At 46.6% G+C, this 21,852-nt stretch overlaps 1 protein-coding gene across 4 annotated transcripts in view; it reads left to right on the top strand.

Annotated features, from left to right (window-relative positions):
* LOC119390152 (mediator of RNA polymerase II transcription subunit 7) overlaps nucleotides 1-21,210 on the top strand; it is a 45,432-nt gene extending 24,222 nt beyond the window's left edge. For all 4 annotated transcript variants that reach the window (XM_037657729.2, XM_037657726.2, XM_049413937.1 and 1 more), the window contains 2 exons: nucleotides 4,563-4,918; nucleotides 20,638-21,210. In XM_037657729.2, the coding sequence (XP_037513657.1) occupies nucleotides 4,563-4,918; nucleotides 20,638-20,814 (533 nt within the window). In that variant the 3' untranslated portion in view covers nucleotides 20,815-21,210. The remainder of the gene's footprint in view (nucleotides 1-4,562; nucleotides 4,919-20,637) is intronic.
* Nucleotides 21,211-21,852: the final 642 nt, after the last annotated feature.

Genomic DNA, 21,852 nt, shown 5'->3' on the forward strand with positions numbered 1-21,852 from the left:
CTTGCATAATCAGTGCTATACAATACGCATTTTGATCTCGTACCTTCACATATGCGTTATCAGTGACTGCAGTCCAGTAAGGACATTTTTCTTCAGTGATATGACGCACACGAGATATTTTTATCAAGAACTTTTTTTGAAAAATTTTGCGGAGGGTTGGGGGGGGGGGGGGGGTAGGCCTCTGATCAATGAATATTGAGCGGGTGTATGAACACTAGTCCGTTAAAGTATCTGTGAGTAGAAGTGAGTATCAGTGTGAGCCATCATAAGGCTGATAGTAATGCTGAAATTGAGTAGTTATCACCATAGGTCGGCAAAACAATGAGAGCTCACTCAGACTCACTCGAGAAATATATTTTGTGCTTAGAGCTCACTCGGACTCAGACTCACCAAAATTTTCCTCAGCCGGACTTACTTGGACTCAGACTCACTAAAATTTGTCTCAACCAAACTCACTCGGACTCAAACTCGCCAAAATATTACTCACCCGGACTCGCTCAGACTCACGGCTTGATCCGAGTCTGAGTGAGTTTGCCGACCTATGACTGAATCACACTAATGGGTGCATATAGGTGCCATCTGTACAATATCAGCCACAAATACAGCCTAAAAAGTATTTTAATTGAGTTTTTGAGTTCGTGAAAGTGTTGAATTGGAAATAGAAGCAAAAAGTGTTGTCATCGAGCGGGGCCATTTTGTAAACAACATACGTCACAAGTTCTGGCAGGGTTACCGGAGGCGTGTACGAGACGGACAACGCTGGTAGCGACACCTGATGATGTATAGCCTAACCAGAGAGCTACAAAATAACATTGCAGCGACTTACCCACTTACTGACTCTGTGTAAAGCATTAGCAGTGAGCAACACTGTAAAAAGTCCCGAAGTGTTCAAGCAACACTGGTCTTAGCCACCATTGTGCATGAAAACAAATAAAAAAGAACACGCAAAAACATGGCACTCGTGCGAGTGCAAAGAAGTATGAACGTGAGACAGACATTTCACTTCGATGTGAACATTTTGTGTTATGCAGATGGTATGCATGTCCGGCAAAACGCACAGAACTGCTCATGCACAATGGCGGTCGTTGGCTGTTTCATGTACATACGTACAGATGGAGCTGCGTGAATTCTTTTTTCTCTATTCGTCTATTCTCATTGCTTTTTTTCCTTGACAAGAACAGCAGCACGACGGAGAAAACAGAAAAAAAAATTATTGTAGTTGGACAAAACGCCACAAGATGTCGCTAAGGGCTTCACGGCTGCTGCTACAGCTCCGGTAACCAGGTATCCACTAACGTTAGGAAGTCTACAGACAAACTAAAGCTCTCTCCTGCCGGGATCGTATTGCGTAGTGGACAAATAACTGCGTCGGCCCTCTGACGGGCGTACGTGGGATTGGTATGCCTTGAGAACACGGCGTTGCTTGATATAAATACAAGTCAGTAAAGCGTACATCACGTCACTTGCACGTTAGGCGTAAACACTGTTACAGAGCACCAATCTTGTGATTTCACTGCTTCCTCCGGCACTTCTCAACCTGCTACTTTACAAATGATCGGAGTGAAAACGTTTCAGCACGTCTAATGCTGTGGCTAAAGTCCCTAGATTTTTCCCTGCTTTTCTTAAGTAGCGACAACTGCCTCCTCTCTCAACCCCCTCTCACACGCAGTCGGCATCGGCCGCCATGTTCTTCCTAAACTCCGAGGACGGAGAAACCGCGTAAAGAGTGCCGGACCGCTAACGGCCACTGAGTGCCAACAGCGTTAGCCATTCACGACTGTTAACGGCCGCATAAGTGCAGACAATCAAATACGATCCCAAAGGGGCTTAATACTGCACTGTTGGGGCTCAACGCGCAACTTGTCAGCGTTAACCAAGACCGTCCGCAACTTTTTTTTTGGCGACACCTGCTAGGTTGTATCGCTCCGAACTGTAAAAGGTGGCGATTTCTGACCGATGTATTTACAATATATTGGCCATGTGCCACCCTGTGTTCTGCATATGGCAGAAACGTGCGTTCCGCCACCTCGAATATTAGAGCAACGCATGTATTGCACTAGCACGTTTTATAAGACCCGAGTCTTCGCACGCAATTTATGCACAAAAATATTAGCACCTTTAAATGCATGCTCTTCACAGCGAAGACGTGAACACCGTTTACTTACTTTTCTTACCCTACGGCTCACAGCGGCTGAAAAGATCGTCGTAAAACAACGTGATCAGCTATCTGCGCGTATTTAGGATGCTTTCAGCCATCACGCGAATATGGAAGCTTTCTAAATCAGGATCAGTGGTTCTCAAATTGGGCACCGCGAAGCCATTTTTGGGGAGTCCGCGAAACCCATCCTCGGAGTTCATATTTAGTCCAAAGCTTTGAAAGCAAGCACACAAACACATTACTAACACCTACTTAAATAGCGAGTCTTATGTATTTACTGTTAAAACTTTGAGGTTATAATCAGGAGCAGGTAAAAGTCGCCTTGTTGATTGTTCGCGGGGACTTTAGTTTGCGGTAGCCATGGAAGTTTACTAACTCTACAGTACATCGTTATAAAATACTGCGCATTCGTTTAAGTGAGGCCGGGGTAACAGCAGCTCCCATCTTCCGAGAGCCAGTTATTTTTGTCTGCTTGTGGTTAGCAATATATAAAAAATATTATGTACATTTAGAAGCTGCAGATACACTTACACATGAAGTTCGTAGGGTTACTTTCACTGTGAGTTATTGGAGAATAGCTTTCACATCGATTTTGCTTGTGTCATGAAAGCAGATCCTTGCAATTCTGCGATGGAAGGTACACGCTGTATTGTTTCAGAAACGCAAATGACTCCAATACACGAGGCAATTCTTTAATACCACTAATGTGTAAGACAAAGCCTAATGCCACTAGATCTTCTTTCCTGCAAGGCGAGCTGTGAAGGCACCGCAAAGGATAGACCACGGTGCTAGCTATGAAATGCACATCGCCCGAAGCGACAGTCGCGCTATTAATTATGCCGTAATGGATAGAGGTGAACACTGTATTAATTTCGGCCACATGGTATCCTTTGACGTGTGCGGATAAAGCAGAGCACAAAGTTTTTTTTTTTATTAATCCCAATGAGCTTCTACCGGCAGTCTGCCACAGTGGCCTGAATCTAGCACGAGCCTTAGCGGAATATCCCCTTCAGGCGCGAATTATGATGCACTGTCTGCAAATGTTTCAAATTCGCACAACGTAATTCTAAGGCACTCAATATTACATTCCAAGAAAGAAAATAAAGTAATATGCTGTTGTTTGCGAGTTTTGCTAATTAATCTTAATTAGAGAATAATTGAATATTTATTTACTCAGCAGTCAGTAATGTTCCATTTTTATACAAGAATAAGGAAATTGTTGGCTTAAAATGCATGCGCAATTTGTTTTTGGTTGCGTCCATTTCGTGCAGAAAAAAATAATACTTATGACGTTGGTCCTGGAATGCGGCACGTCGAACAACCCGTCTAACATCGTAGTGCCTTCACCAAAGTGATCGGTTATGGTCATACTTAGCACATTGAGGTTAAGTCAAGGCACGTTGACCATGCAGAAGGCTCAATTGATGCTATGCGCAATGTATCTTGCCCTTTCTTTCCGGCTAGTCCAAAAAACTGGCAAAAACAAGTTGCGTCCACATATGTGGACGTTGCGCCTGAAAGGGATATAGGCATCTGTGTGCTGAAGGTGGAAAATATGCTTCGCGCTAATACTTTCTAAAAAGCGGTCGCAATAGATATGCATAATCAATGATCTTAAATGTGTCAAAACTGAGGCGCTTACATGGGAGTGCGAACGGCCGAAACAGAACGCTGTCTCACCTGGTTTAGAAGAAAAGTGATATGTTTGTCTTTCAACGGTTCTGTGGACCGGAAAACAGGTAACTTACCTCGCACAGCTTGCTGGACTTCATAGGCTTGAAGTTCTTCCGCCCTATTCTGTGCAGCCACGCTTTGCGCCTTGTCCTGTCGTGCTTTCCAAGAGGCACAGAAAAGAGCGCCAACCCTTTTTCTGACTGGATGGAGCACCCGTAGGCGCAACAAGCAGGCATTTACGAGAATGCTCGTGTCGACCGCAGCAAATCCTTTGCACGGGCAGAAGACAGCGGGAAAAAGCATGCGCAATCACCGCGCTGCAGCGTGTATGCGCCAGCGAGGTCCGCGACTCTACCGACTATACTGCACGAGGCAAACGGGCGAACCAGCGTTAGGAAGAACGTGGCTACCGGAAGCCGTTTTTAACCGGAAACGAGCAGCACCCAATCACATTCGCCGACGGCGCATCAATGGTTTTCGCTACTTAAGAAGAACAGGGAAAAATCTAGGGACTTTAGCTGTGGCTACTCCAAGCTTCACAGAAAACGTCGCCTCAGGGCTGCTTTGTAATGTGCTGCTTAGATGCACACAAGGGACACATTTGCTTTCTTGCAGGCCCCTCAGAGGTCCCCTTACTGGTTTAGGCATTGAAGATAAACTGATTTGTGCACCCCCTCCCCCTGCTTTCTTTGTAATTGTGCCAACTATCTTGTGCTGGCACCTTCTGCAGGTTACTCCATGTTTGGTGCTCCATTCCATGGAGATGAACCGGTCATCCGCCCGTTGGAAAGCCAAGGCATACGGCGGCTATACCCACAAAACTACGAGCACAAGAAGGAGCTGAAGAAGCTTAATCACTCCCTGCTTGTCAATTTCCTTGACATGGTTGACATCTTGATCCGGTGTCCTGACACTTCCAAGCGGATTGAGAAGAAAGAGGACATGAGCTTGCTTTTCATCCACATGCACCACCTGATCAATGAGTACAGGCCTCACCAAGCAAGGGAGACCCTGCGAGTGTTGCTCGACATGCAGAGGCGGCAGCGGCTAGACACAGCGCACAGATTCCACAAACACTTGGACAAGGTTAGTGCCGCTGTGTGTTTTGTGTGGGGCTTGGTAAGCATGTGCTGCTTAGATACGTGTGCACACAAGGGACACGTTTGCTTTCTTGCAGGCCCCTTGCACGCCCCTCAAAGGGCCTCTTACTGATTTAGACATTGAAGATGAACTAGCACGGTGCGTAGATTCTGCAATGGCAGTCGTGTGTGCAAGGTATTTTGCCAGTGTGTGCCACATCGAAATCTGCTGAAAATTGAAACTCAAAACAATGTGTCCTCGCTTCCCAGCAGAACGATGTCGTCAAACTGACGATGCTTGCATACCTAATGCTTGCAGTGTTATCAGTTATACTGCACATAACATCAGTAAATTGTCTAATGCAGAACACCCATAACCACAATTGCATTTGTAGAATGAGTAAAAGAAAAATTTTGGCAGAACCAAATATAGTGATTGTCTGAATTATGTGGTACAGCACATTCGGACAGCACACCACAAATACCTTATTCAACTTCCATTGCAGCTGGTTGAAAGTATTGTGGCTGTTCTGCTTCATTGCTTTATTCGCGTCTGTCTTTGAACTTTGGATCCTCCACATGCACTTCATGCACATGCTTCAATATTGTGACAGTACTCTGGTGGCATTACTCTTTCACACTACTGTTAAACTTGATGTGCACCCCTTTCGCAACCGTTGGCATAGAACCGAGGATAGGCACTTGCTTACCTGCTGCTGGCACAGGTTTGATTCCTCATAGGAGCTGTGTGTTATCTTAATTACTGTATACAGTAGAACCCCGCTGTTACGTTCCTCACTGCTTCCTTTTCCCGGCTGTTACGTCGTTTTCCGCCGGTCCCGGCATAGCTCCCATAGGATACAATGTATTGGGAACCCCGCTGTTACGTCGTAACTGTCGGACCGTTCCCGTATGATACGTCGCGAAGTGCGCTCGGAGCCGACCGAGTGACTACCAAAGAGAGCGGCCATGGTGCATTTTCACGCAGCTTGGCCTCGTTTGACCGTAATATTAGCCGCATGAGAGGCGCAAGCAACAGAATCTTTCAATTGATGCAAACAAAAGCATGGCCTTCGAGATTCACATTGCAAAGATGGCGTCTATGACGTAACTGCTCGCAAAAGCAAGGCCTTCGAGATTGACATTTACTATTGACAAAAGCATAGCCTTTGAGATTTGTATTGCACAAACATGGCGTGTATGACGTAATTGCTTGCAAAAGCAAGGCCTTCGAGATTGGCATTGACTTCTGCCATCGCGTTGGCGTAGACTCATCATCATCGTTATTTGTCGGAGTGCGGGAGGAGTTCGAGCTGGTTGGAGCTCGCACGGTCGTGCGTGCGGTTCGCGGTCGGACTCGCCGCGCCGGTCGTGATTGCGTGTGCTTAGTTCTTTCATGCCTACAGCTGTTGGTGTTAAAAAAATCACATACGTTGATTACATTTCTGTGGATGAGGCCGCCCTAAGCTCCGCGTTTCTATCCATCGACTAGATCGCGGCTGAGCGCGCCAATTTTCGTGCTGCTCGTAAGAATTGAAATAAAATTCTGTACCACTAAATATTTTGCCGTTTTTTCTGTTTTTCGGCTCTTACGTTTCCCGTCTCTTACGTTTATTTCCTACGGTCCCTTCAAAAACGTATCAGCGGGGTTCTACTGTATTATACTCATATAGTGCGTAGTGCCATGGTGTGTATAGTATACTCGTGTAAGGGCTGCACATTTATCTCTTTGTTATCTGCACCTTTGGTTAAAAAATTGGTTAAAAAAACAAATTGGTTAAAAAATTGCCTCTTCCTTACAATTGGATATGAAACTGTGTTCACACCATTAGCAACAGCCAGAGCCAGCATCATCGTAGTCGTCATCACTAGACAGTGGAAGAACCAAGTTTTTATGTAGGTAGGTGGCAATGAGTTGCTTTTAGGGTTTAACCGGGAAAGCATATGCAAAAGATAGCTTAGTTTTAATGCTAAGCTAGAGGCAATAGAGTCGCGTTACATTCAACACTCTGGAGACTTGCATGCATCGCATGATGATTTGGTAACATGCTTAGTCTAGATGTGTGCCACCATCATGTATGCACTTGTAGTGGAGTGGTTTACAAAATGTGGAATATCAAATGCAGTGCACTGCAACGAGGACGAACATGTTGTTGTCCGTGGACAGTGATAAAGAGTAATCTGAGAATAGTGCTTGCCTGAGCTAGTTGGTTGCGCATAGTGAGGAGGGTTTGCAGCAAAATGTACTGACAAGGACACAGGAAGAAAGACGACAAACCGCTGGCACTGTGTCATCTTTCTTCCCGTGTCCTTGTCAGGGCATTTTGCTGGAAACCCTCCTCACAGCAATCTGAGATTGATGAAGATGGACATTTAAATGTAAACAAGTCTGCATTGTGTGAAGGTAAAGTATTCAGGTTTTATATCCAATTTCCAGAAACTGAAGCATGCTACTGCATATCTTTTGTGATAAAATCGAGTATACATAAGGCTTATGTGTGCATCGTTTTCTACTATGAACTCGTAAATTGGGTCATGGTGGTTTTGAGGGCATATGAGAGATGTGTAAATACTGCCATGCACTGCTAAACACTGCATGGTCACTGATTGAAAGAAACTCATTACTCGAACTGCATGGTGGGTAGCACTTGTTGTCACTGATGGGTGCTTGGGGCATTAAAGTAGTGCGCTTTTCTGTATGACGAAAGCAAGGGCCTTTGTGAGTCATTGTGTTGTATGTGGCCCCACAGCTATAACCACAGCGCTCAGCGGTGGGGCCAAAAGCATTGGCTGCATGCAGGCAGAGTATCAGGTTTCGATTTCACTCGTGGAGCACTGTACTCCAAGTTGATGTCGAAGATGCCAAGTTTGAACTTTGGCTATAAGAATTTGCTGATGGAGACAGTGTTGTGCTTGTTCTGCCCTGCTATGCATGCAGACATGGAGCTGAATGCTGAAGATGAGGCACCAGTGGGCACCTCATAGAGTACCCACGTCAAAGTAGATCGCGATTGTGTTGCAACTGCAATCTACTTGGCAATCCACGTGCATTTGTATGAGGTGAATAGATATGTTAGATGTACTACTGACACCTTGAATATTGGCATTTATTCTTTGTGCTCTTATGGCGTCACTAATGGCTGCTTCAGGGGCTTTCTATTTTAACAAGAGGGGGGACATGGCGCATTAAAAAAAGTTTATTTCTTGATCGATTTTGATGAAACCTCCCGAGTTTAGTATATTTGTGTGCTGATTTCAAATACGCAATTATATTTTTCTAGTATGATGTGTAGTTTTTCAAATACAAAATATTTCATATGCCTTTTGGGCAGCAAGGTTTCTTCTAAACTGAGTTAGTTGCAAAGTAAATCAGCATATCACGATAATCTGCAATCGGAACTGCGTGTAGTGCAATAAAAATGGATGTTCTAAACTCATTAGAACAAAAGTTATGGTACATTGAACATTCACGAGTGAAATTCTAGCTTCAAATTGACTCACTCGCGAATGTTTAACATACCATAACTTTTGTTCAAATGGGTTTAGAACATCCATTTTTGTTGCACTGCACACAGTTCCGATTGCAGATTATCGTGATGTGCTGATTTACATTGTAACACAGTCGGTTTAGAAATAACCTTGCTCCCCAAAAGGCACATGAAATATTTTGTATTTTAAAAACTGAACAATATACTAGAAAAGTAATTGCATATTTGAAATCAGCACACAAGTATACATAAAGTCGCCAAGTTTCATCAAAATCGGTCAAGAAATAAAGAAAAATTTTTAAGAGCAGTTTCCCCCCTTAACAAGAAGATATCTTGAATAACACATCCCTTTATTGTCTTGATGACTGCAATGGCCTGGTTTATTGTTAAATGATGCAACCTTCCAGTTCATGTTCTTGGAGTTCATTGCTGCTGCTGCTGAAGTCTGGCACTGAGGCTTTAACTCTCAATCACGAAGCTATCCAACTGTGATATAGTTTAGTAGCTGCTTAGTAGCCTGTTGGGTGTTGGATTTTTAGGGGGGAAGGTGGGTGGGGGTCTTATGCAAAGGCTACTCTGACACTCCTGCTCCCCCCCCCCTTTTCTTTTGTGGAAGTAAGCATTTACTACAGAAAGTGGTCTGGTATGAGAAAAATAAACTGCTTCCTTGCCGTTTTTGACCAACTGTCTCTTATGATATGCTTCATAAACTATGTTGTTGTTGTTGTTGTTAATACAGTACTATTAAACACTCAAATACTTAAGATTTAGTATCATATTTAAGGGCCAGTAAACAGGCTCCGACTTCTTTTTTACACCCCCCAAACAAGCTCGCCAATTCGTACAATAGACCGCAGCGATCACATTTTCTAGATATTACAGCACTGCACAGGCCCTCCATTTCGAAAAACAATTCCCGTGCCTCTTTCCTTCGCCTGACCGATCCCTCTCGTACACGCAGTGACGCAAACTTGTCCACGGGCAACTTGTACCACTGAGCTCATAGATTGGTCTAAACCAGGTCTCAACAAGTTAACGTCAGTTGCTGTTTCCACCCACCGTTACGAAACTGTGCCTTGTTTCTTGGCCCTGCGGTGATGCGGTTTTGGCCACGCAGTTGTTGGGTTGTCGCACGTATATTCCTCGCACTGCATAGCACCTGCACGCACTTAGCCTTCGACATTAGCAACACGTGGAGGAAGTGTTGTTCACTTGTCGGCTGCAAATCGAGTGAAGAGAGGGGGAATCTCCGGTAGCTCGGATGGGTCGCACTTGCTTGGTTTTCCCATTGCATGTGCAGCAAGCGGGGTTCTCTATGTTTTTCTCTCGCTCCCCTTCGTCGTCTTGGAAAGCAGGCACGCATTCCTGCTGCATTGTGAACTGTCACAAAGGTTTAAAAATACCGTAGAGCCGAAAACTGCCCGTCAAGTTATACCGTTTCCAATGGAAGCAGTGCAAAGGAGCAGAGGCGTCAAGAGTGGATTATAGCAGTTCGCCGAACTAGGCGATGCTTTCACGGTCTTGTCACCTTGAAGCAATTTTTGTCGCACACAGTATTACCAACTATTAACGGGGAGAAATGCGATGGCCATGCTCATTTCAAAGGGAAGTGCGTTAGTGAAGTGCAGCTACAACAAATAGACAGACACTGTACATTTCGAGATTGCGTGCTGGCTTTCCGAGTAAACCATTTGTAAGTAACAACAGCGGAGCATGTTAGCTTAATACACCACAGTTCAAATACCGTACTGTGAGTACTGCAAGTGTTTTATTCGGCTGATGGTGGTACATCTCCCATCGCAGCTCAGTGTAAACAGAATTAAGCTGCATGTTTGCACTGAGCGTTTATATTGGCCTTGCATGCAACACGCCATGATGGCTTAGCAGGCTGAAGTGTTGCGCTGCTAGGATAGAGGTCATGGGTTCGATTCTCGCATAGGGCAGCTGCATTTTGATGGGAGCGAAATGCAGTAACACCAGCGTACTTAGATTTAGGTGCACGTTAAAGAACCCCATCTTGAAAGTAAAGAAGGAGAGGCGCAACATAAAACAGTAACATAAAGAGGAGACTGACAACACAGGCGCACACTCGCAACTGGAAGTTTATTGAAGAGGCAACACATATAAAGCTTACAAGTTGGGCACGTGGTGCAGGTTCTCTCGCATAAAGAAATAGAATGACTTTCCACATCTGATTTGTGAGAGCACATGGGTCACGACAAAAAAGAGGGGGGGGGGAGAAAAAGAAAAAGTGTTGTGGTGAGAATCAAAAAGTTAGCGCAGCATGTTAATTAAATAGGAGTACTCTTTCTCTATGAGGGCAATACACGGGTGGCTGAGACTTCGATCCCCGCATCTCTTGATATGGAATGCTTCGATTAGTTCACGGGTGGTTTTATCACGATGCCTAGATAGAACAGTTGCGTCAACGAAAAAGGGTGAACAGCCACACGTGGTGCAGTGCTGTGCCAAATGGGCACCTTCCTTTGACGCCACCGCTCTTTTGTGCTCCGGTAAACGAATATTTAAGCACCGGCCAGTCTGGCCCACGTATACACGGCCACATGATAACGGGAACATGTACACGACGCAGGTTGCACATTCAACAAAAGGCGAGCTGTGTCTGACATGGCACCTCTTATTTTCTAGGCACTTGGCTTTGGCTGCTATCTTTCTGTCTATTTTGCTACATACATTGTTAAGTTTAATTGGAGCCGAAGAAACCACCTTGACATCGAAACGATTGTCCACATTTATTAGCCCATGGGACATTTTATGTATGTAAGGAATAGCAGCGGGTTTTGATGTGTGCACGTTTTCATTTACTTTTTCTTGTGGTCTCCAATAAGATTTCACGCTTTTTAGTAACTTCTGGGCTACCTTGCGCATGACCGTCTGAGGAAAACCCGCACCATTTAACCTTTGTAGTTGATTGCTGAAACTGGAAGGTAACTTGTCTGGGCACGATTTAGATAACGCTGCACGTAAACATGACACTGCAATCCCAATTTTCACAACCTTTGAGTGTCCAGAATTAAAGTTTAGTATTGGCTTCTTCGAGCCTGGAAAGTACGACCAGCACACATGGTTATCTTCAGCGATTAGCCTTAAATCTAAAAACTGTAGTTCTTTTTCTTTTGATAGCTCTACTGAAAATTTTAGCCCGTGGCCGTACTCCTTAAACAGTCTCAAAGCATCGGAAACATTGCGTTCCAAAGAACCAGGCCTCACGACCACGAGGAAATCGTCTACAAACCTAACTATCTTTGTTGCCAAAGCTCCTAAATTTTCATTAATCTGTCTGTCAATCCTAGCAAGAAATATGCAGCTAAAGATGGGGGCATCTTTAGAGCCAATACACACTCCTGTTTTTTGTAGGTAGAATTTTCCTTTCCATTCCACAAATGTGGATTTTTAGTAAACTGACAAAAATTCCACAAAGGTGCTGACCGACAAACCACAGGAGTTGCGGAACTTGGCCTCGTCATTATCTTCAGTTATGCATAACCTAACACTTTTCAAAAGGTCATCGAAAGGCATTGAATAGTACAGGTCTTCTACATCAATGCTGAAGAACCGGAAAGCGCCTGGATTAGACAGTTTAAAGTAACTTACGAGTTCATCAGAGTTCGGGATGCTAAACGGGTCACACACCAACAGACCATGTAGATGCGTTTGCAGAAAGTTCAAGACCTCTCGCTGCCAGGTGCTCCTTTCTGTCACAATTGTACAGAAAGAAATCGCGGGCTCATGTGTTTTTGCCACGAAGAAAATCTGCAAATTAAGATTTTCAGACTTTTTTACAGCTGTTGCAAGTTTTTGCAAGTTGTGCTCGTGCAACAGGGCCAGTGCTCGCTTTTTTACTTTTTGAGGCTTGACGTCCACTTGATCGAAGTTCTTCGTGATGGCTTCCAACGCTTTTTGTGAGAAGGCAATCTCCGGGGCGACAATGAAGAAGCCTTCTTTGTCCGAAGTCATCAAGTGTAATTCATTGTTCACGGCATAATTGACTAGGTCTTTGACATTAAGGGTACATTTTTGGTTACCCTGTGATCTTGCGACCATGTCCACAGCTTCTGCGATAAACCGCGGGCGGTCCACCTCCATCGTGATTAAACCGCTCGTGATAAACGGGTGGTTCGTGATAAAACGGGTGGTGATACGGGTCATGATGAATTCGGGTGGCATCGTGATAAAACCACCCGTGAACTAATCGAAGCATTCCATATTGTAACGACGTGGGATCGACGAGGACACGGAGAACGATAGGCAAACACGCTTTATCATTCAGAGAAACTGCCACGTCTTCTTCGTCCCCGCGATGGGCCAAAAACACTCGCGCTGCTTCGTTGCCGTCGCGACTGGCACATACGCGCGGCATTATTCCCCCTTTAAAAATAAACATCGCCCCGATGTTCAACGTTCAGAAAGCAAGGTAAAAAAAAAAAAAGAAACTGCGCAGTTAGTCACTGCAAGTATGGCTTCATCCGAAGCACGTGAACAATTTCTGGCGAATGTTTTCGGCGCTTTGAGCTCTGAGAGCCGTCCGGAACAACCTCGTAGTTGACCTGACTGATGCGTCGGATAACTGTGTAAGGTCCGAAGTATCTTCGCAATAGCTTTTCGGAGAGCCCACGCCGACGAATAGGTGTCCAGACCCACGCTTTGTCGCCCACGTTGTATGTGACTGGTCTGTGTCGGAGATTGTACTGTCTGGCGTCATAGCCTTGCTGTTGGTTGATTCGCAACCGGGCAAGTTGTCTAGCTTCTTCTGCTCGCTGTGTAAACTCTTCAGCGTCCATCTCATTGCCATCATTTTCGTGAGGGAGCATTGCGTCTAATGTCGTAACTTCACGGCCGTAAACGAGACTGAAGGGTGTCTTCCGAGTGGTCTCCTGACGTGCCGTGTTGTACGCGAACGTGACGTAGAGTAGAATGTCGTCCCAGTTCTTGTGCTCTACATCTACGTACATGCTTATCATGTCAGCCAGGGTCCTATTGAGACGTTCAGTCAACCCGTTGGTCTAGGGATGATACGCCGTTGTTTTCCTGTGAGCGGTACCACTTAGTCGAAAAACGGTGTCCAAAAGCTCGGCCATGAACGCAGTACCTCTGTCGGTGATAACTACTGCAGGAGCACCGTGCCTTAAAACGATGGCTTCGATAAAAAATCATGCCGCTTCATGTGCTGTTGCCCGTCGCAAAGCGCCCGTCTCGGCGTATCGGGTGAGGTAATCTGTGGCGACGATTATCCACCTATTTCCGGTAGCAGACGTTGGGAAGGGGCCCAGAAAATCCATGCCGATTTGTGCAAATGGTGTTGTCGGCACTTGGACAGGCTGCAACAGACCGGCTGGCTTGACGGATGGCGGTTTGCGACGCTGGCAATCGAGACATGTCTGCACGTAAGTTTTTACGGCCGCAGCAAGTCTCGGCCAGTAATAGTATTGCCCAATCCTCGCCAATGTCCGCGTGTAGCCCAAGTGACCAGCGGTCGGTTCGTTGTGGCAGGCGTGTAGGACCTCACGTCGAAGCAACGAGGGAACGACGAGTAAGTAGCTGCTGCCAGTAGGTGAGAAGTTCTTCTTATAAAGTACGTCATTGCGCAAGCAGTACGTCAGCCTCCTTGCGAATAATTTCGGCACGCTACTGGTTCGTCCTTCCAGGTAATGAATAAGCGGTAGCAGTTCAGGATCGTCCCGCTGCTGTTGTGAAAAAGCGGCAGTGTCAACGACGCCCAAAAAGGCCGTGTCGTCGTCTTGGGCTGCTGTCTCAACAGGAGACCGAGAAAGACAGTCGGCATCGGCGTGTCGTTTTCCTGATTTGTAAGCAACAGTGAAGTCGAATTCTTGGAGCCGAAGACTCCATCGTGCGAGACGGCCGGATGGATCTTTCAGATTAATTAACCAACAGATTGAATGGTGATCGCTGAGAACGGTGAACGAGCGACCGTACAAATACGGACGGAATTTCAGAACTGCCCATACCATGGCGAGGCATTCTTTCTCGGTCGTAGCGTAGTTGGCTTCTGCTCGGGACAGCGTCCTACTGGCATAGGCGATCACCTTTTCACTGTTGTCCTGCCATTGTACGAGCACTGCTCCAAGACCCACGTTACTAGCGTCGGTGTGCAATAACGTCGGCGCATTTTCATCGAAGTGGGCGAGCACGGGAGGCGTTTGCATGCGTTGACGAAGCTCGTGAAATGCCCGCTGCTGGTCTTCGCCCCATGCGAAGGGGACGTCTTCCCTGGTGAGCTGTGTCAATGGCCATATGATGCGCGAAAAATTGGCAATAAACCGCCGATAGTAGGCACATAGTCCCAAAAAACGTCGCACTGATTTTTTGTCTGATGGGGTAGGAAAATTCGCCACGGCAGCAATCTTATCCGGATCGGGTCGGATCCCCTGGCTGCTGACGACGTGTCCGAGGAATTGAAGTTCGTGAAAGCCAAAGTGGCATTTTTCAGGTTTCAATGTAAGACCGGCTACGCGTATTGCTTCGAAAACTGCTTCCAGTCTTCTTAAGTGTTCATCGAACGTAGCAGAAAAGACAATCACGTCATCGAGGTACACCAGGCAGGTTTGCCACTTAAGTCCTGATAGTACAGTGTCCATTAGACGCTGAAACGTTGCTGGCGCCGAACACAAACCGAAAGGGAGAACCTGAAATTCATAAAGTCCGTCAGGCGTGACAAAAGCGGTCTTCTCACGGTCTCTCTCATCCACTTCAATCTGCCAGTAGCCGCTTTTCAAGTCCATTGACGAAAAGTAGCGTGCGTTTCGTAGTCTATCCAGGGAATCGTCAATACGCGGCAGCGGATACACATCCTTCTTTGTGATCTGGTTGAGCTTCCGGTAGTCGACGCAGAAACGCAAGCTGCCGTCGTCCTTTTTTTACGAGTACTACATGCGATGCCCAAGGACTGTTAGATGGCCGAATAACTCCATCTTCCAGCATCGTTTTCACCTGCTTTTGAATTGCATCACGCTCCTTTGGGGCAACACGATAAGGATTTTGCCTGATGGGTCTGGCGTCAGAATCTGTGATGATGCGGTGCTTTGTGAGCGGCGTTTGACCAACTCTTGAAGTTGATGAGAAGCAGCCGTGGAACTTGTGGATTAGCGCAAGAAGGCGGTCTCGCTCGACGGTCGATAACGTCGGACTAACGTCAACAGGTGTCGGTGTAGTGATAGGAGACGCTGCCACCTCCTCCACTAGATGGCAATCTTCAATTTGCGCGAGTTCGTCGAAATAGGCAATGGCAGTGCCTCTAACAATGTGTCGGCGTTCCTTGCTGAAATTCGTCAACAAGAGGTCAGCGCGTCCATCGATCACATTGATGACAGCCCTGGCAATAGAAATGCCGCAAGTGAATGCTAGCTCATTGATGTGTTCTGCGATGCCAGTGCCGCTCTGCAAGCTCTCGCAGTGCACGGGTACGAGGCAGCAACTCCGCGGCAGCAGTATGACGTCGTCGCCGGCGATACGTAATCGAGGTCGTTGGTTGTCCTCATCATTAGCAGTGCCCCAGGTTGTAGCGAACGTTACGCTCCTGTCGCGGATGTTAATCACAGCCCCGTATTCGCGCAAGAAATCCATTCCCAATATGAGCTGTTTACAGCACTCATGAAGGATGACGAGGGTGGCGACGAAGGTGGAACCAGCGATTAATAGTCGGGCCGTGCACTTTCCAACAGGTGTCATTAACTGACCTCCGGCAGTTCTTATATTGGGTCCGTACCATGGCATCTTTACCTTCCTTAGTCTGTCGGCTAGCTGTAGGCTTATTATGGAAAAGTGGGAGCCAGTGTCAACAAGAGCTGTCACTTGATGGCCGTCAATGTGGACGACGAGGTCAGCGCTGACGACGTCGGTTACATCGGCAGCTGGCGCATTCGTCGTATTCGTCGGTGTGCTCGTCGTCTTCGGCTTCGGCGACTTCGAGTCGTTCGTCTGTAATGGGGGTTGTTCGTAATTTCGATGATTGGCAACCCCACCCCCGGAGGTCGCTGCGTCTAGTTTCCCCGTCGCGGGCTAGGGGACCTGCCCCTAGTGACGTCCGCAAAACTGCGACGATTCGGTGAACTGTACCGCGCAGGAGATGGAGAACGTGATCGGAGCGTCGTTGTACGTGCGTCGACCGTCATGCGTCGCGTAATCAGGGTGGGGAGGAAATCTCGAGTATTGAGCGTCGCGATAACGGCAAACTCGATAGACGTGCCCTGCTTCGCCGCAGTGGAAGCACACCGGTCAACGGTCAGCGGTACGCCACAAATCGGTTTTGCGACGCTGGTAGTTCAGTGAGGATTCTCCATTGAACCACGTTGCGGTGTTTGGATGTCGGCCATACGGCATTCTTCGTGGCGGCGAGATCGGCGAGGTTGGGAGAGTTGCCGGCGATGAGATCGGCTGTGCGAGGGTGGTGGTCTAGGCATTGGAGCCGGCGGCGTCGAAGGTGCGATGACTGGGCGTCGGACAGCATCAGCGTAAGTAAGATGCCGCGGCACATCACAATAGCCGGGCGATGAAAGAGCCTGACGGACCTCATCCCGGACAACATCAGCGACAAAAGACAATGCCGGCGCCGGTTCTGGTGGAATTAAACCAAGCTGCCGAAGTTCCTCTCGCAGAACCTCCCGGATGACTTCACGTAGAGGCTTCTCGTTGCTCACAGTCATAACAGAAGTACTAGCTACAGAGTTGATCATGTTGTCATGCAGGCGGTACCGTTGCTGTAGAGCCCGTTCGATCGATGTGGCTTCTTTGGTGAATTCTGCTACTGTTGTTGGTGGATTTCTCACAAGCCCAGCAAACAGTTGCTCCTTCATTCCTCGCATGAGATACCGTAACTTCCTCTCTTCCGGCATCTCGGGGTCTGCCCTACGGAAAAGACGGGCCATGTCTTCGGCGAACATAGCCACGCTCTCGTTTGGTTTTTGGATGCGGGTTTCCAGGAGACGTTGTGCACTCTCCCTTCTGTCGACACTGGTAAAAGTGTCAAGCAGCTGGGCGCGGAAGTCGTCCCAAGTAGCCAAGCTTCTTTCCCGGTTGATGTACCACGTCTGAGCGTTGTCCTTCAGGTAGAAGTAGACATTCGAAAGCTTGGCTTCTGGGGTGGCCCATTGGTTGTATTTCGCACAACGCTCAAACTGGTCCAGCCAGTCTTGGGCGTCTTCATAGGCTTCACCATGAAAGCACTCAGGAATCATAGGATTCTGCAGTGTCAGGTGCGATGGAGCTGCAGTGGCCATGGTTGAAGGAGGCAAGCAATTGCTGGAATTTTCTGACAGGGGGTTGAGCTCGGGCGCCAGACAGGCCTAACAGACAGCGACTGAATCGGTGGACCGGTCTTTCGACGCGTTTTGGCGATTCCGGGCTCGATTGTCGGCTCCGCAAAGGAGTGCCAAGCATGAAGCTTACCCAGCACCTCCACCAGTGTAACGACGTGGGATCGACGAGGACACGGAGAATGATAGGCAAACATGCTTTATCATTCAGAGAAACTGCCACATCTTCTTCGTCCCCGCGATGGGCCAAAAACACTCGCGCTGCTTCGTTGCCGTCGCGACTGGCACATACGCGCGGCAATATCAAGAGATGCGGGGATCGATTGTCAGCCACCCGTGTATTGCCCTCATAGAGAAAGAGTACTCCTATTTAATTAACATGCAGCGCTAACTTTTTGATTCTCACCACAACACTTTTTCTTTTTCTCCCCCCCCCCCTTCTTTTTTGTCGTGACCAATGTGCTCTCACAAATCAGATGTGGAAAGTCATTCTATTTCTTTAGGCGAGAGAACCTGTACCACGTGCCCAACTTGTAAGCTTTATATGTGTTGCCTCTTCAATAAACTTCCAGTTGCGAGTGTGCGCCTGTGTTGTCAGTCTCCTCTTTATGTTCCTGTTTTATTTTGCGCCTCCCCTTGTTTACTTTCAAGATGAATCGATACCAACTAGCCCAAATGGCAGTTTTGCTAAAGAACCCCAGGTGACCGAAATTAATCCGAGGTCGCCCACCACGGCATGCCTCGTAATGATATCGTGGTTTTGGCTAGAACAATATTATAGCCTTGCTTGCAGCTGAGCTGCGGGCGATATACAGCTGCCACTTTGGAAACGAGCTGAAGAAAGAACAAAGGCGGCAATAAAATTGTCGATGGCTTCGCGAAATCAGACGCAGTTATCATCGGGGGCAAATCTCGGCGTAATTATAAACATGCGCGATCCCAGTAGGTATTGCATAGTATGATGCTTACGAAGCGAGCTGTCGAAGTAACCAAAGCAACATTCGAATCAGCGAACACTGTGCGTGATCAGGCATCGATATTATCCGAAATGAAACACGCCGCTGTAGGAAACTTGCATGGTCAAATTGGGCATGAAACATTTTTTGTGCTGCATCATTATGCTGTCAATGGGAGCTGTAAGAAAATCGAAGGTGGCATTAAACTTGCGATCCGACGTTGTTATCATTCGATGCAAACCTCGGCAAAAGCAAAACTGCCATGAAACTGAGCACTGTGCTCGAAACTGAACATTGCTGCCAGCGACTCAAAAAGTCTGGCGTAAATTTATGCTCTTCACACTGAGCTCATAATAAGTTTAAAGCCCCACGACAAACTTGGCATCGAAGCAATCGAAAGTTGAGCGCTGTACAAATGCACGCGAAAACGTGGTGGTTGATTCCTGAAAGCTCCGAGCAGACAGGACTGCCACAACGAATGTGAATTTTACCGGCAACATAATTACGGAGCACGTGCGACAATGTAAACAATAAACAACCAGGAGCCGCAGCAAGCGGAAGTGCATTGCGACTGATCAATCTCGCCGATGACTTCAATTGCTGATGTCGTGTCACGTTGCCGAAGTGGGCGGAGTCACGACAACGGGCTATGCCTTCCTCTCCCTGCGGCAGAGAAAGGTGGTGAGGCCGCGCGAAAATTTGAAACCAGCTGAAACAGATGTTCTAACTCTTCTAAGTTCCTTATTATAGCACGTATTAGCAAAATTCTTGCGGCAGCATGTTCCCATAGCAAAAGTGCACATATTTCTCTTCATTACAATTTTTGGACCTCGGGGTTGTTTACTGGCCCTTTAAAGAACACAGGGTGGTCACACCACTACTGCACACTGAATAATCAGATTGTGGTTTTGGCATGTACAACTGCAGACATAAAATAAGTTTTCAGACAAATGACCTGAATAGGCCCAAGTCTCTCCTTCAAGAACGGGCGACCGTTGCCATGGTTGGTGACTGGTGCCGGTGAGATAGGGAATGGTTGTTTATAATGAACTTGTTATCTAATGTTTGAAACTTTGGTTGGAGCGCACTTAAAAACGCGGACTAGAAGAAGCAGAAAGGCCAGCGCTTCCCACAGTGCAGACAGGACAGCGCTTGTAAGCGCTGTCCTGTCTGCTTCTTCTAGTCCGTGTTTTTTGGTGCGCTTCAAGCAAAGTTTCAAGCATGAACGTAAACCAACTGGCCCAATTTGCCATCTTGCTGCAATATTGTTATCTAATCTTTATGGTAGGAAATGCAGTAGGTTCAGTAGTGTATTTTGGTAGGAGAAACAAGGGTGGGGCAAGCACTATAGCCCTTTATCTGCCTGATGGTCACTGGTATCGTTTCGCACTACAGCTGTCTGCCAGGAGGGACATGCAGTGACTGCACACTGTAGACAATGTAAATGCTGCATCTAAACTTCATCTATAAGCCATCATCACCACAGTACGGGTAAAACTGCAACGGAAGGAAATGCAACAATATTCTTTGCTCATATTGAAAGTGGGCAACACTAAATGAGGTTTTGTCTGAGGAGATGGGACGTAGACATAGCTGCATAAATACACATTCATGGTGAATGACGCAAGTGGAGGGACAGAGTGGGGGGAAGAGGCTGCAACTGTTTTAACCGTCTGAAAAATAACTGATGACTGAATATTGTGTTTGACCTGTGAACTGTGTGTACTGTGTGACCGAACTGTGAATAGAAGAAAGTTTTGCATGCAACAGAGTTCAAGTTGGCTCTGTGTTGTATGCTGCAAGGACAGTGGTGATGCTTGTGCACAAATACACTGAGCCTCTTAAGTTGTGCATGACTACATGGCAGCGCGCTTTGATTTCACAGTCGCGCCTTGTTTGATTTTTCAGTGCTCGTAAAACTTGATGTGAATGGCGGTTCTTGTGTTTGCAAAACATGACACTGTTTGTCCTTCTTTTTTGTGTGCCACATAGGTGCGTGAAATCCTACAGAACACAGTGACTGTCCTCCCTGAACCTGAACCGACCAGCACATGGCAGCTGCCAGTTCAGATCACAAGTGCAGTTGGAACCACCCAGGGACAGTCACCTGTGCAGGGACACTGTCTCAGTCAAGACCGAATTATGTGTGGAATAGTGGACGCTCTATGACTGCGATTCTACTTGCTGCCATGAACTGGTAACGCACGCACCGCAGTGCTTGGTTTTTTAAACCTTCATGTTGAGCACTGTGTGTATGCTTTACATGCTGCAGTGAACACATAACACACACATAAGACCAAGTGCTTGGTTTTTGAAGCACTATGATGACTAATTCACATTGCAGACAAGGTGGGAAAGTTAATGCATGGGAAAAGAGTGGCAGGATTGAGGCTAATGTTGCAGTGTCTAAAATAAACAGTGTGAGGCTCTAATAGTGTACATTATACCAAACAGTCGTGTATGCATGCAGTTTATGCAGAGCTGGATCGTGCTGTAGAGAGATTGTGCATGTTTTTTGTATGCATCAAAAGGCCAGGGGATTGAATAAATATACATGTATAACTACTTGACGCTGCTGTTGACAAAGTTTGTGCTGATGGAGTGCTTGAAAAACACGACAGGCGAGTATTAAGCATACATTTACTTTGGCCTATTTTAGTTTTTTTTATAGGCCATATGACCTGAACGAAGAATGTGTCATAGTTGAAGCAGTGCTGCAACACGGGTAAAGGTAAGACAAAGGATGACAAAACACAGACATGAAATGTTTTGCAGTGAACTGTTGACATTCTGTGCACAGTACACACTAAATGCCATATGATTGAGGTCTCCTGCATTTATGTTAGTACTAGTACTTTGCAGATTAGTAATTTTAGGTCTACTAATGTATTCTGTTTGCCTTGGCCCAGGAATGTAGAGTGCATTTGCCTAAGACTTGAAGTTATTGCCAGTGGAGGGAAGGAGCAAAACAAAACGAAATTTAAGCTAAAGTTTATGATACTTATGATCCTGCCAATGCTGTAGCATTCTGACCAGTGCTGGGCAGTATTGAAGGTGCATGTACCTTAGATACTCTCTGGGTATCTTGTATCTGTATCGCGATATGTCTCGCAAGACGTGTATCAGTATCAGTATTTCCGATACATTAAATAATGTATTGTGTATCTTAAGATACAAGATACTGCTATCGCAACACCATCATGCGAA

Source organism: Rhipicephalus sanguineus, chromosome 1, assembly GCF_013339695.2.
Source record: "Rhipicephalus sanguineus isolate Rsan-2018 chromosome 1, BIME_Rsan_1.4, whole genome shotgun sequence".
In the NCBI taxonomy this organism is placed as follows: Eukaryota; Metazoa; Arthropoda; class Arachnida; order Ixodida; family Ixodidae; genus Rhipicephalus; species Rhipicephalus sanguineus.